Below are 15,759 nucleotides of genomic sequence, written 5' to 3'. Positions count from 1 at the left end.
AGACATGTGCTTCATAACCATTACAGCATAAGAGAAACATAGTGAGCAGTATAGTGCTATGCTACTAGTTTTTTAAATAATTAAGAAACGCTGTGTAATTCTTTACTTCTGCAAAAAAACGTGAAATACTTTCTCTCACCGATAGGCCTAACGCTGTCTATTACTATTACCGTAATTCAGGTTTTCGTGTCGCAACTTTTGATGACTAATCTCGTCAGTGAAATACGTGCTGTTAAATTTATCTTTTGTTTAGTGCACTTCGTTAAGGATAGCGTGAGGCAAAGTACGACTTCACACAAGTGAAATAACTCGTAGCTAAAATTGCGTTTAAGAGTAGAATTTATCGAGGTCTCCTTCGAATAAAGAAAAATGACATGGTTGTAAACCAAAAAGTTCTCCACCTAAATAAGTGGCTACAGTGATACAATGGAACTGTCGAAGTTTCCGTTTTAATATAGATGGCATTAAAGATTGGTTCTTATCGTGTGCGTCTCCTTAAGGAAACGTTTCTGACACCTACAGTTACTTTACAGCAATTTTTCTTTCTACAGAAATGACAGTTTGTGTAATGGACGAGTGCAGAGAGGTGGCACTGCTGGTCGATAAACATCTAGTTCGATTTGAAATTAGAAATAGGCCGTAACGTCAAATAACTCTGAACCAGGACTGGAAAGGCCAACTTCAGGTGACTGACGGTGGGTTTTGTACTTACCTGTTAGTCTTCCTGGCGAGTTATGATAATTACAATTATGCTACAGAAGGTCCTTTACAACTTTTATTACTGTAGTTTTCTCTTACCGCTGTAGACTAGCTGTAAAGTGATTTTAATGCCATTTATATGGTTTTTAACTGTTTTTGTTTTACCTTTTTTAACTTTTATGAATCTTACTAATTTTACTTTAATTTTAACTTTTTACCGGATGTTTGGCACAGATCGCCAAGTTACTTTGTGCGATTAAAACACCAAACCAACCAACCAATCTTTTTGCTACTCTCCTAAATGTTTTTAACTGGATCGAGCAGGAGAATGTTTGTTTTTCTCGAGATTCTTAGCGCCGGGCTGTTATCTTCTCGTTTCTGATCTTTGATCCCGAGACTCCTTCCAACTGTTGTTCACTCGCACTTTTATAAAGATTAATGCTCTCGGTGGATAACTAACCTTTCGGCCATAGAGACGTTATAATGTGACGACCGATGCTCTTAGTTTACAGTTGGGTATATTTTAAATTTACGAACTTCATACAATAATAGTAGTTTCTACAGTTTTTGTTTTACCATAAAACTTGTATTTAAACTCGGATGATGCCGCAGAATGTTAATATACGTAAACTAATACTTGTTATTGATTAAGCTAATTAAACATCGCTAGTTTGCTTAATTGAGAAACCTTATCCGACTGATTTACAACTGATTTCTCAAAACTGTGTGGAATACTTTATGGGGTAGAGAAAATGAGCTTGGGCATGGTAGTTGCGCCATCTTTTGGATTGTGTATAAACTATTTTAAAAACTGAAACTTTTGAAGTGTTTAAACTTTGCTTTTACCTGGAATATCGTAAGTTAAAACACGAGCAACTAACACAGCAATACATCCACTACTCTACTGGTACAGATATGTAGACACGATTGCGGGATTCAGATCCACAGAACATACCTTTTTAATTTTTTCAATCGCATTAACTCTAAACATCCCAACATTAACTTGACATGTGAACAGGAAGAAAGCAATCAAATATCATTTCTTAACCACAAAATTACAAGAACCGATACACAATTTAAAACAGAACTCCACCGAAAAATCGCCCATACTGGACTATACATTCCTTGACTCAGTACATGAAACAAAACAAAAATTCAACATACTAAGAAACCAAATAAACACAGCCATAAAACTATGCTCACCAGATAAAATTAACGATGAATTAGACAAAATAAAACAATACTTCATCAACATCAATAAGTTTCCTCCACAAACCATAGAAAACATTATACGCACACACCTAAGCAAAATCAACTAACAAAAGTAAATATACCCCACGATTTAAAAAATCGGGAAACCATATACTGCTGCACACCATGTATTGTATTGTATTTATTATTATTATACTGCTGCATACTATATATTCCTGACATCAGCAGACAACCAACATTTTGACGATTTTATTTCTGATCTTAAGAACATGTCAGCAACCAGTGACATGCATAGGTCCCGGAAGGTCGTCACATAAATAAACTACTACAGTAAATTATAATGAGTGTACGTTTAGACCCTGGGGTGGGTGAAGAGTTAACCATCTTTTACTTAAATCGAAAGGTGTTTCAAACTTTAATTAGGAGTTAAATCGACGAGTTGTATCGATAAAACTTTCTACACAGGAAAAACTTGTGTTGGAATTTATTTTTATTATTATTACTTTATTAAACAGACTTACTTAATCGTTTAAGTTAAGCACGCAGTTGCACAAAGGGCTTTCTCTGCTCTGTCCAGCACGGCTATCGAAACCAGCGTTATTGTAAGCCCACTCAGTCCCAAAATATGTCACTAGAGAGAGTGTATGTTAGACTTAGTCTACACAGACTTGTGAGAAGTAACCACGGGTATGTCTACAGCAATACTCTCAACAACAGTTTGGTCCCTCAAGAATTAGTATGGTTTGTTTTATCTCGATTGTCGTCAGGGTTACATCGCATACAAATATTTTCAGTTTTTCTTTATATCGCATTTAACGATGTAACTCTTACGAGTAAATATTTAAAAATGGATAAGTTTATTCTTGCATGTCTTAGTTTCGTATTTATGCCCCTACACTCTTTTTCTGTGAGTTTGTGTAAAGTTTTATCGAATTTAATTAATGGTGAATGAATTATTAAAAACAAAAATCATACCTTTTTACCAGTATCCCTGACGTCTAAAAACAACAAAAATTCGTACCCATACTATGTCTAAGTGTCGGAATACATCTCTATTAAAAATAAGGTTAAAGTGTTACGGCCAAGTCATTTTGGCTCAATAAGTATCTGGACAAGTGATCTTAAAATCGAGTTTCTATGTTGGGGACACAGCACAAACATCTCGTGTTATAGTGTTGTTTCACAAACATCTCGTGTTATAGTGTTGTTTCACAAACATCTCGTGTTATAGTGTTGTTTCACAAACATCTCGTGTTATAGTGTTGTGTTTCAACACAACAAAACTATTTATTTTTCTTGTTAAAGATCCCCAACCAGGAGGGTAATTAGGGGTTTTTGTTTTTTTCTCGCGGTTAACGGACATTGTTGATATAGGCACGTGAAGGGTAACAGTTTTATCTTTGTGTATAAATTTACGAGATAAAGGACAACGACACCGACAGTAGATAACAGCCTTTCGTTTGTTGAGATACGCCTTTCGTTTAAGAGGTGATTAACCTGATTGAAGTGATGGCTGGTTATTTAAAACCACGGCTAACACACAATCAAGTTTAAATAACGTGCCCTTGTATTCTTCATTTAAAACAACTATACAACGGTTGAAACATTGTGATGTAATGTTTTTCTTCTTTACTGAATATCTTTTATATGGGTATTCACTCCCCACGTTGGCACAGCAGCATGTTTGCAGACTTGTACTGTTAGCAACCGGGTTTCGATACCCGTAATGGGCAGTGCATAAATAGCCCTCTGTATAGCCTCGTACTTAAACATGTGTATACTCTTTTGTGTATCGCCTTGAATAATTAAGGCTGTCAATGTAAATCGTATTTTTTAAAATTATAACAAACATCTAAATTTTACGATTTTAGCAGAGCAAGGAGTGGCTAAGTAAATAACTCGCTCTGACTGAATCCTCGAGTCTGTTGTTCGTGACCCGGTTCCTGCAAAAGATATCCTACACTTGAGGGGCGTGATTTCTTTAATGGTTAGCTTTCATTAGTTGGTCAGAGTAAACTAAAAAAAAAAAAAAAAATTGACGGGGGATGATTTTGAATAATTACTTTTCTTTGTAATTATCAATTTATAATTCGTATAAATAGCTAGCCTCCCTTTTTCCTCCAATAGCACAACGGTATGTCTGTGAACTTGTACTGCCAACAACCGGGCTTCAATACCCATGGTGTAGCTTTGCTTAATAACAAACAACTTGTTTATCATTGCACGAATGTTGACACAAAGATTTTAATCGTTAATAAATTAAAGATCAGCTTGTGGAATATATCTACTGTTACCAGGTAGCGCTATTACAACTACTTAATTTGATTTAAATTATTTTTTAAATATTTTAACAGTAAATAAAACTCGCACCTTATGTACTCAACATTTTGTCTTTTACTACAAACCGTGACACGTTTAGTGTGACTTTAATTACGTACGGTATTCACCTTGAAGTATTAAGACTAGTTATGAAATATAACTTTCTCTCCTTTCTTCTTCGGTTTTACTATTTCTGTTGCAGAATTATAAGTACACACCGAGATGTTAGTTTTTAAACTTTGGGTCTACTCTAGCTGTACTTTACGATAAAACATTAATATCATTACTTGTTAATCTAGGAGAGTGTAGGGGGCGACTTTTCGAAGCTCGATATAGATGACTGTCATTTGATTAAACATTTGAAATCTTTATCTTTGGACTGGTTGTTGTTTTTAATGAGTTATTCATTATTAAATGTTCGGTGTTGCTGGAAAACCTCTTGTGGCGGCACAAAGATATTTTCAATGAAATATTTTCAAGTTTCTCCTAACTTGAATGGAGGTACACTAAAGATCAGGTCCCATGATTATGTTAAACTGTGTATTCTCTGCAGTTTTTTTTTCTCGTTTAGAAAAAAATGCCTCCTAAATTTTGGAATCGCACCATGCACATGCTCATGACGTGAGGATTTGTTTTACACTATTTATTTAAACGCGCTAAATTAAGTTTATTTAACCTGATTTAAAAATATCGGCTACATATTAATAGCACAATAAACCCAAGATACTAAAGCTATGCACATAGATTTTAGACAGCGACATGGTATTCTTCCAAGCAAGAGAGAGTCCACTTAAAGTGACCATATTTCAAGTGTTCTTTCCTTGACAAGTAAAACTAATATTTTGTTTTAAACGTCTGAAAACTAATTTTATATTATTGAAGCTGTAATGCGATTTGTTACGTGTTTGTTAATTGTCGACATAAACTTAAGGGTTTACTTGGCACCAACACTAACTGTTGCTAGCAAGTTGAAATTACTAGCAGTACTTCAAAGCTTTTTCTACTCTCTTGAAAGCCTACACTTTGGAAGTGGACTTCAAGATATCAGATGTGAACCATTTTGCCATCTTTGTGTCAAACAGGGAAACTTCACCTTGTGGGTCGTTGTTCAAGCATTTTTCACGTTTCTTTTTGTTGATTCTTCTTGAACAAAGGAAGCTGTTTGATCACTGGCTCTCAATGCAACATAAACGTCACTTAAATCATCGTTTAATGTTTGTTTCGAACACTAAATTTATTTACGAAGTTAAGATTCACTAACAAACCCTTTAGTTTGTTTAAATAATCGTTCACTCAGCTGCTACAAGTTCCAGCGAATGAGGTACACTTTTTCTAAGATCATATAATTCATGACCAGAAGAAATTAGGCTTAGATATTACAAGACTTTGCAACTACTACCAGCCCTTTAAAAATATTCCTTTATGAAAAAGATTAAAACTAACAGGATAAAACTTTGCTATAAAACTACCGAGAAACATAATTACTTTCATATTCCTCGTTTTAAAACTTGCAGAACTTGATCGAACACTGCACATTTTGAACCAAGCGAAAACAATCAATATACTTACATTCAATATCTTTTGTTTCTAATGCCACCCACAATTCGTAAAACTACTGTGAATACAATATTACAACATAAAACATTTCTCACTGTATTCTGAATATTCATTTCCTAGTAAGTGATTTCCCTTGTAGTTTGTACAATGTCACTTACACGGTAAACCTAGTACCGAAAGTTAAACATTCTGTATTTTGTCATTTGTTCTTTCACGTGTTTCGTTATACTATTTAACTTTTATACGAACCATTGTTATTATAGGTATATAAATGTAAGCTTACCGTTCTAAAATTCGCGTTTTGATTACCCGTGGTTTGAAACTTTACATTTCACACTGATTTTATGTTTCGGGACACAGGATGGAGTCATCACCTGGAACGGAAGTACTTTGAAATAACAAATGCACGTAATAAAAAAATTGAAAGAATTGGAAAAGGAAAGGATGTCGGAATTTAGGGATCTCAAACCTAAAAATCTTTAAAACTTCTCACAGACAACGATGTTGAAATACATTTCCTGTAAAGTTTGCTATTGTATTGTTGAATTTGTTCTTTTCTGCCTTTTGTAACGATTTCATTCATAATGGAGAAACGTGGAATATGCTATAATAATGACATTTGGAAACATATTTCTACACTTGTATGGAATTCAACTACTGTAACTTGCAGGATGAGCAGAGAGCCCTTATAAACTGCTTTTAGGTTGGAGACAATGAATTTTATCTGAAGTATTTTTGTAACCCTCACTGGTGGGTGGAACTCTCTACTTTTGGCTTTTTTTCGAAACTTGCGTTTTCTAGATAGAAATTTAAGACGCTTGTCTCTCAAATATTCTCAAAACTAAAACCCTTGTTTAACAGAAGTGTTTCATGTCAAACTTCTCTGAACAAGACTACAGAGCAGAGAGCACCTGGCACGTGCACAAGTTCCGACAAAGAACGTCAACCTACAAGGTAACACTTATCTTTATACCTACTAATTATTCTTTAAAACTCTTTGTCTTTATTGTTTGGTATGGAATCCACAGTAACTTTTTTATAACCGCATTCCAATTGGAGTTGACAGTACTTTGTTCTAATGATTGATTTTTATTTATTACAATCATAATACGTATAAAATGATATTTCGGTGTTTGCTGCACAAAACATCATTGTGATGTCAACACGAAAGTAAGTAACATTAGAACCGGTATTCTTTGTTATGACATGATGTATAATCCATGTTGATAATACAGTACCACTTTCATTAGTCTACTTAAAGAAATACTAACGTTATATTCATATCTTTTTCTAATAATGCCTTTCACTCTCACTGTATCAACATATCCAAATTATTCTCTTTATTGCTGTGGTACTAACGTATACTGTGTGTTTCGTGATTGTTTTTAAATGTCATTATACTTTCGTTTTGTTCTTAGAATTTTCGTCAGCATTATTTAATTAATACTTGCTTATAGTCGTCCCTAACTTTGACCTATAGTTTATTGAAAAGTACTGGTCAATAGCACCCACCGCCAATTTTTGTACTACTAATTAACCACAAACATTGGAAGTGGCCGCCACGCGATAACACCATTGACTGAAATGGCGAATATGTGCTGGTACGGGATTCAAACCTAGAATACACGGCTGATGAGTGAAATGTCTTTTTCATACCAAACTGAAATACACGGGTATAGACCTACCTTTAGTCTTAATTTTAATTTGATAATTTACGTAAGTTTTCCAGAATCGATAATATTCCTGTTCTGTGAAGATGATCCTCCGAAAGGTGTCGCACCAAGTAAAGTTCATCTTGAGCTTCAAGTATCCATGGAAACCATGCGAGCTTGGTTGTTCGGGATTTGTCGATCGACCTCATCTAATGAGATATGCTCAGTTCCTTTCAAGAGCAGTGCACATCCGAGATGTGATTTCCGAAACGCCAAGAAACTTTTCTCCAAGAGGTTCTGGTGAGATGTTGGTAAGATGTTTTATAGCTTGTTGGTAACGTACCCAAACTTATTAAATTCTATAAGCCCCCTAAATATTTCTCTTACAAAGAACTACATAATTTTAAAACGGTAATCTCCCTCCCCCGCTGTGTCATCCCATAAATCCAGGGTTCGATTCCCCACTATAGACAGAGTACTGAGGGCCTATTGTGTAGCGTTTCACTGAGATAGAGCAAAGATGATAGAAACATCTTCTTAACATGGTGCAGACGAGTGACTAGCGTGTTCAAACTGGGTATCCGGAGATTTAGGGATCGCGACCCACTTCCACAAAAATGCGATCCGTAATTTAAGTCATTTTTATAAGAGATCAAAAATCGTGGGTAAACAATCATGAAAATAAAACGTGTTGTAGGTTGTTTGTTACTCTCCTTTTTGTTGAAACTTTTCCACAGCTACTCGAGGGTTACCTTCCATAACGTTAAAGTGAGGGACTAGAAGGAAGACAGCTAGTTAAAATAAACAAAAAAAAAAAAACCACTCGCCGCCAATTCTTGGGCTACCTACTCTTATCAACGAATAGTAAGATTAATTATCGCATTATAACGGCCTTGCGTCTGATAGGGGCGAATACTTTCGTTGACGGGATTTAAATCCACAGCTAAGTGGGCTGACTGTCCTAACTACCAGCCCTTATTTATCATTACTTAAATAAACCCAACATAAGGTCCACCAAAAATTTCTCTTAAAAACTACTAATCTGTGATTTGTACACAATCAAATATTTATAAAGAAAGCGATTTTTTTCTGTGGTTTATCTGGTAAATCGGTGCTTTTTAATAAATATTTATAAGAAGGATATGTTTATCTCTGTCATCAGTAACTTGTTCTGATCAAAAGTATTTTAGCTCCATGGATCAAACTACTCTATTTTGTTAGTTTCGTTAAAGTAAATAACGCAGCTGGCAGGAAACCTCTAGTAAGCAGCGGCATTTCAATGTGTGTGGAAACCCAGGTTAAAAACGCCCGTTATAGTAGTAAGGTACTAGGTAGTATTGTTTCACTTGGAAAGATGGGCGCCACCAGGTCCAATATGACCAAGAATCACCTATAATGCATTAGCATTTAATGTAACGTCCAACAATAGCAAGCGCCCTAGGTGGCTGCGAATTTTTATTTTGTATTTACTTGTATATGAATGTTTTTAGTTTCGAACGACAAAGGTAGCTATTCCTCTATCGTCTATTTTATTTCTTGAGCTCTGCAAAGGGTTCAGTTCAATAGCAAGTTTCTGTCATATCACGAGCTAGGTACAAACCTTTTGATTATCAACTTTAATGACCTAGAGCACGTGACTACACGACAGGGTGTTTTCCTTGTATAACTACAACAGAACTTAGTTCCTAATCGTCATGTTATAAGGAACTCCATCTGCGCATGTGAACTACACTTTTCTCTTAAGGACAGAATGAAGTATTTCTCATGAATAATTCATATAGCTGAGGAAATCTTGTCTTCTATATCATCTAAAGGTTCTATAATCCAATGCCTCGTACATTTAACAAACTCTAACTATTTAGAACACACCCAACATAATTTTGGTGTACTTGTATCCGCGGTAAATGCGCGAGAGACCAATTGGGACTTCTTGACATGTCTTATCTTCTGTGACGGACAAAGAATTTTATTAACTTAGTCTTCCTTTACTCTTTACCACAGACGTAATTTTGTTACGAAGTAGAAATAAAATTGGTGCCTGGTTGATATTTGGGAATAATTTTTTCAGTTTCATTTAAAAACTGCTTTAAAAACAAGGAATTACTTAAGTGCGTTGCAAGAGTAATAAGATATGAATTAACATATGGTAACTACTATTATCTCATACCACTACTACCACAATTATTTCTACAGCTATCGGTGACTTGTAACCTTGCACATGTAATTACTTTATGATAATATATTGAAAGATGTATGGTGCACTTACGCTCTCTTCTCTTTATTACGTGACTCGCCAGTTTTAACTATGATGGTTCCAAGTGTTATCCAAAGATTATTGCATCTTAAGTTAATGATACATCGATAATATTTTATCTAATACCCGCCTTAGGTATTTTAATAACCTATTATGTATATACCTTACAATCTGTAACATGCTTGAGTGGTGTAGCGACCAACGAAGAATTGTCTTATGTTAACTTTAAGCATTTTCTCTGATACTTTTTGTAGTTCCATACGTGTTTCATTGGATATTAGAAAACTACTTTATTTGATGCTCAGTTTTAGAACTTTAAGATTTCGTATATTCAGACAAAGGAAGTTTTTCATCGCGTCCGGTTACTTTGCTAATCTGGCGGATGTCTATGAACTGAGTCAGTGTGACGCTTCGTCTTGTCATCATCTTGAAGTCAACTCGGTGCACCATACTAAACTTATACGTCTGAAATCCATTGAGTTAATAACTAGGTAATGTCAAGTGTTGAAGTAATCAAAACTATATTCTCTCATTTTCTTCTGTCTAATGTTTTCTTTTCTCTCGATCTACTCCTGTTAAAGTTGAACAGCACCTTATGGTTTGTTCCTTCTCCTTTCCTCCGATCCTGCCCTTGACACTGGTTTTTCTAGGTCGTCTTTGATCAGCTCGATAATCAATACCTGTCTCGAGGAGCAGTCACGTGCTCTATTCCCAGGTTCCCTAAGCGTAGGTTGAAAAATTGTTTTAATCAAACTAAAACACCTTACTTAACAGAGGTACAGCTGCCACTAGCTAATTAAACATGAAGGTGCGTGGTGCTGTACAAGACAGCTCTTCTACACTGAAGGTAAGAAAACATGAAACAAAAACATCTAGTCGGTCACTATATTGTGCCCGAGTTTCTCGGATTTAAAACATTTAAAGTGAAAAGTATGAAACAACTACTAGACTCGACATAATAGTGTCAGATGGGTGTTGACACTTACTGACAAACAAAGAACAACGTTTGTGGCTAGGCATATGTCTAAGGGACAAGAGTACAAACGCGGGTAGCCAGTCAGCTGCAAACCCTTAACCTCAAGATGACCTAAAGAGGTCGAAACGTTATGTGCTTATCAATAAGAGTTAATACCCATACCATACGTGTTTGTACTTGATAATGGTTCATACCATACGTGTTTGTACTTGATAATGGTTCTGTCTCGCAAATTTACAAAAAAACAAAACAAAAATTTGTACACCGTTACTCCAAAATCTTTAGACAAAGCGTAAAGCTACACGTAGGCCCACCTGTGCTCTGCCAACCACGCCTATCGAAAACCAGTGCCCAAGGTTGTAAGTCCGCAGACATACGGCCATGCCGATGGTTGTTGAAGGCTCTATTCAACACAGGAAAAATCAATGACTGAATTGTATATATGTACCTCAAACGAGTTTAAGTCAGTCAGTGAGAGAACTGATATGTACTTTATCCACTCGACTCCCCATCATTTGTTTTCTTTTTAATTGAGTTTTAGGGCCCAGTGTTTGATATAATAAATCAAACAAAACCATTACTTGACGTAGTCTTGGAACACAAGACTAATTTGATTAGTTACGTTGAACCACGTGGTAATACCCTAATTAACTTATAATTAAACACTTTACTACTTTGTCTACGTGCTCAACCATATGTTTCATATTGACTTTGTTTGTTTCAGGTATGGTTTTAGTCCAGCAATGAAACCGGCAGCAAGTAGTCCACTGATGTCCACTGGGACTGTACCTCAGTCCCTTAACCTGACCAGTAAGTTAGATTCGAACCTCAATATTGACACCCACAACGGTATTTTCAGGGATACGGGGAAGGATTTACAAACCATTGTTCTGATTATTACATTTATTTTCAGTGTTACCAGCAATGGGATTGTCTTTTTAGTGTTCTACAAAAAGCCCCTACTTCGATCATCTTCAAACCGTTTCGTCCTAAACCTGTCTTTAACACACCTGCTTCAAACGTTATTGATTCTGCCCGGCTTCCTGTTATGTGGTGTGCTTGGGGTGTGGACATTAGGCGATACTTGGTGTCACATTAGTGGAATAGTCTCGACTTGTCTTAACTTAGAAACGTCATTTTCTTTGGTATTAATTGCCGTAGACAGAAATTATGCAGTCAACAGCCCTTTACATTATTCGATGGCAATAACAAAAAGAAAAACGGGTGTTTTTATAACGCTCACGTGGGTTGCCGCATCCCTCTTATCAACACCTCTGATTTTTGGAACTCCCCAAATTCAGTTTCGAATCGAGTGGTGCGCCTGCGGTCCTCTGTGGGGTCAAAGACACCTCTACACGTACGTGTATTCGGGCCTCATTGTGACGGCCGGCCTAGTGATGCCCTTGGTTAAGCTGGGTTGGACTTATTGCTCCATGTTTCTCGCTGCTAGAACTAGCAGTGTCCGTGTACGAAAACACAGTGTGAACACGCCCACTTTGACAGAAGTCCAGTTCTTTCAGGCCGAAGGTGCGATTCACCAAGTGAAGTCGTCTTATCGTAGAACCTCTAGTTCCAGCCAGTTCGTGTTGTTCGGAGACGAGTGGAAAGCAGTGAGAACTGGCGTTATTATAATCTTGTCCTTCTTTATTTGTTGGGGACCTTACTACGCAGTTATTGGAATAGAGCCCTACATACAGTTTAAGAAATGGCCACCACAGTACGTCGTACCCATGTCGATATTCTTGTCGTTCAGTTCTTGTGTCGTTAACCCTTACATCTACGTGTTCCGTAATAAGACCACCAGGAGTCACGTCAAACAACTTTTCCAGCACGTTCGCCGAGAGATGGAGCCACGGTTAACGACATTTAAGCAAGCGGATTCTACCTCGATTCCTCACCTTTCGCCAGTCCAAATGGAGGATGACCTTTCATCTCGACCACAAGAAGAAACTCGGTTCAGTTTAACGCACAGCGTTTATGAAAGAGAAAATACAAATATTGACCAGAAGTTATATAATCCCTTGAGTCAACTATATGGCCAGAAGTCATATAACTCACCTGAGTCAAGTGTATGTCCACAAACCCCATTCTTTTCTTGTTTCCAGGAGCCTAGAAGGGTAGAATTTTACCAGTACGTCCCCGTTTCATCCCTACCAGACAGTTTCGTCGTCTTCCAGTTGCGGTGTTTTGCCCAGGACTCCACCAGTAGTGACACCACGGACAATGTCGGTACTTCTATGGACAGTATGGACGACAACTTCAGTCTCTATTGGTCAATGTTTCGCAAACGGAAAAACTCTCGAGACTGTGAGAAGGAAGCCAAAATCCAGATTAAACCACGGGCCAGACCGCCATTACTACGAGTACAGTCGTTTGAACAAGACGAACAGACAGCAACAGTCCCGGTTCAGTTTATCCCTAAATCTTTCTCGGGAAGAAGAAAGTCTCTTCCTCAAGAATCAAGCGACAGTACCCTCACTTCATCTTTATCAACGGATTCACAGGAACCACAGAATTTAGCCCGCCCTCTGTTGGTCAGACAACAATCCATTAGTGTTTTATATTGCCAGAAACCGACAGAGAGAGAACAGTGAATGGAAACGTTTAACAGAGACGAAGGGACATCTTTCACTGTATGTGGTGAAAGAAAGGCAGCGTGTTAAACGTATGCTTTTTGAGGTATTCGTACATGAATTATTTGTATAAGAGATGTGTGTAAAATTCTTTTAGTTTCCACGAAGTTGAATATTTTATGATACTGCCAAATTTTTAGTTTCATATATATACAACAGGTGGCTGGCGCTGAAAAACAAATTGTATTAATAGACTAAGTTTTGAAAGGTTCCCTAGTGACTCGAATATTTTAAGACGGTGTTAACGACTAGGTAAACAATACTGTTTTTAGTTAACCTTTACAGTTCTAAGTATGATTCAGTAACAATTTATATTTACTAAACAAATCTACTCTGAACAACGTTTTTGTTTCTAAGCCCATAACACTGCTTTTGGTGTATTTATTTCAAGTTAAACGTGAATTTGTTGTAATCAAATATGACACTTTGTTACGTCTCGCCAATAAAGTACGTGATTGTTATAACAGGAGTGTTGGAATTAATTTTGTGGCTATTAGTAAAGCCCATGGACAATTTTTTGACTACTTAAAGTACACGTTTTGAGACAATTATCACACAGCATCAAGTCCCAGTTCACTTTGTCAGTCGAGTAAACTGATTTCTAAATAGTAATGAAACCTTTTCATGTAGGAAGTGAGGCTAATATAATCCTATTTAAAAAAAAAAAAAAGTTACAACATACAGCGTAACAACATTCATTCGGTGATAATCTACAAGCATATAACTAACTAATATGATTAAACAGTTGCAACAATACATTAATTTGTATTCTCAAGAAGGGTGGTTGGTACTAAAACTTTAAAATAAAGAACAAAACCACGTTTTGACCTTAGGTCATCTTCATGTTGATCTTGTTCTGTACTTTAAGTACTCGTAATATCCATATCTGCAGTCTTGAGACCCACTTTTTACACCAAGTGGTATTTTCGTCATCACGAAATACATTTAATTTATGCCCTGGAGATTTGATTCCACATGGTGGACACACGCGCGCGTGCACACAATTGAACTGTCAAATTTAGGTCTGCTGTGTCCACTCTTAAGTCAGTTTCAGACGTTGATTCGTAATAAAGACGACTTTTTTAAAAACAAAGTCGAGTCATAGAATGAAACTATTTTTCACCAATATTTCAACTTCATCTGAAAGTATGAAATCCAGCTTACAATATCATGTATAGTTATAGTTAAAAGGTCAAATGTTAGTGTAGGATTATTTGTTTTTGAATTTCCCATAAAGATACACGAGGGTTATCTACGCTAGCTGTCCCTAATTTAGCAGCGTACGACTAGAGGGAAGGCAGCTAGTCATCACCACCCACCGCCAACTCTTAGGCTACTCTTTTACCAACGAATAGTGAGATTGACTTAATTTTAAAACGACCCCACAGCTGAAAGGACAAGCATATTTAGTAGGACAGGGATTTTAACTCGCGATCTTTAGATTACCAATCGAGTGCCTTAACCAGCTGGCCATGCCGGGCCTAAAGTTTAGAAAACGTATTTAAATTATTTAATTGGTTTTTCAGTGTTGATGTTACTTTTGTGAAGCCGTAACTTTTAAAATAACTAAACCAAGACAAAAAACTTCTCTGTCTATAAGAGAGATTATTTTGGTCTCGAGATCGCGGATAAGAGACTTGTTTTTATATACTTTTGTAACATCATTCTGAAAGTTATGTTGAGTTAGACGTTGTGAATATCAAATATACGGCGCTTATGTTAATTAAATGAATTGTGCAGATTTGCTGTGTCAAGTCAGTGTAGTGACGTTAGATTATTTGGACTACTATACATGTAGATTAAACATATTTATTTACTAAATACAGACGCACGCATGCACATGTTGTACATAGAACAAAATGTATAAATGTCACCTACAATACGTCTATATAGTGGATATAGCCCAGAATTTTTACAGAGTCTGTCGTTCTTACTGACACTATATTGGACGAGTTAAAAATTCATCTTGTGGTACATCTGACTATTTGTAATATGGGAGTTATAGTTATGACAATGTAGAGCAGAATAAAAGCTTTATAAAGTAGCATGCACTGCCATTATTCCTTCAATATAGATTAAACGAGCCAATAAAGTCTTAACAGAGGGAGGTTAGGCTTATTTTTACGGTCTATTTCCGAACAGTAAAGTCCATCTGTGGAGATTCAGTCCCAAAGGTTGATATTCTTTAGTTTCGCCTATTCTACAAATAAGTAACTTCAAATAAACGTTTATTAACCAAAATTAACGGTTTATTAGCGACTTTCTATGGTATACACTAATCAATTTGAACAGTTAAAGCAAAAACCGGGAAGAGTAAATGATACTAGGACTATCGATCTGTTGCAGCAGGTTCAACCCTCAAAGGTCAAGTAGTTAATGGGTAACGGATCTGATGTCTAGCTACATTAGAAGAAAGAAAAACCTGAAAATGGTAAAATAAGTTTCTTTTTAAATAAT

At 36.2% G+C, this 15,759-nt stretch overlaps 1 protein-coding gene across 12 annotated transcripts in view; it reads left to right on the top strand.

Annotated features, from left to right (window-relative positions):
• LOC143253861 (G-protein coupled receptor 161-like) overlaps positions 1-13,766 on the top strand; it is a 35,606-nt gene extending 21,840 nt beyond the window's left edge. For 2 of the 12 annotated variants that reach the window (XM_076508329.1, XM_076508331.1), the window contains exons 2-4: positions 6,649-6,741; positions 7,509-7,750; positions 11,394-13,766. In XM_076508329.1, coding sequence (XP_076364444.1) covers positions 11,413-13,263 — 1,851 coding nt within the window. In that variant the 5' untranslated portion in view covers positions 6,649-6,741; positions 7,509-7,750; positions 11,394-11,412 and the 3' untranslated portion in view covers positions 13,264-13,766. Of the gene's footprint in view, positions 1-6,147; positions 6,742-7,508; positions 7,751-11,393 lie in introns of all 12 variants that reach the window. The other 10 variants (XM_076508328.1, XM_076508330.1, XM_076508327.1 and 7 more) reach the window with 7 other exon arrangements.
• Positions 13,767-15,759: the final 1,993 nt, after the last annotated feature.

This window comes from Tachypleus tridentatus, chromosome 6, assembly GCF_004210375.1.
Source record: "Tachypleus tridentatus isolate NWPU-2018 chromosome 6, ASM421037v1, whole genome shotgun sequence".
Taxonomy (NCBI): Eukaryota; Metazoa; Arthropoda; class Merostomata; order Xiphosura; family Limulidae; genus Tachypleus; species Tachypleus tridentatus.
This window is presented reverse-complemented; position numbering and strand designations above follow the sequence as displayed.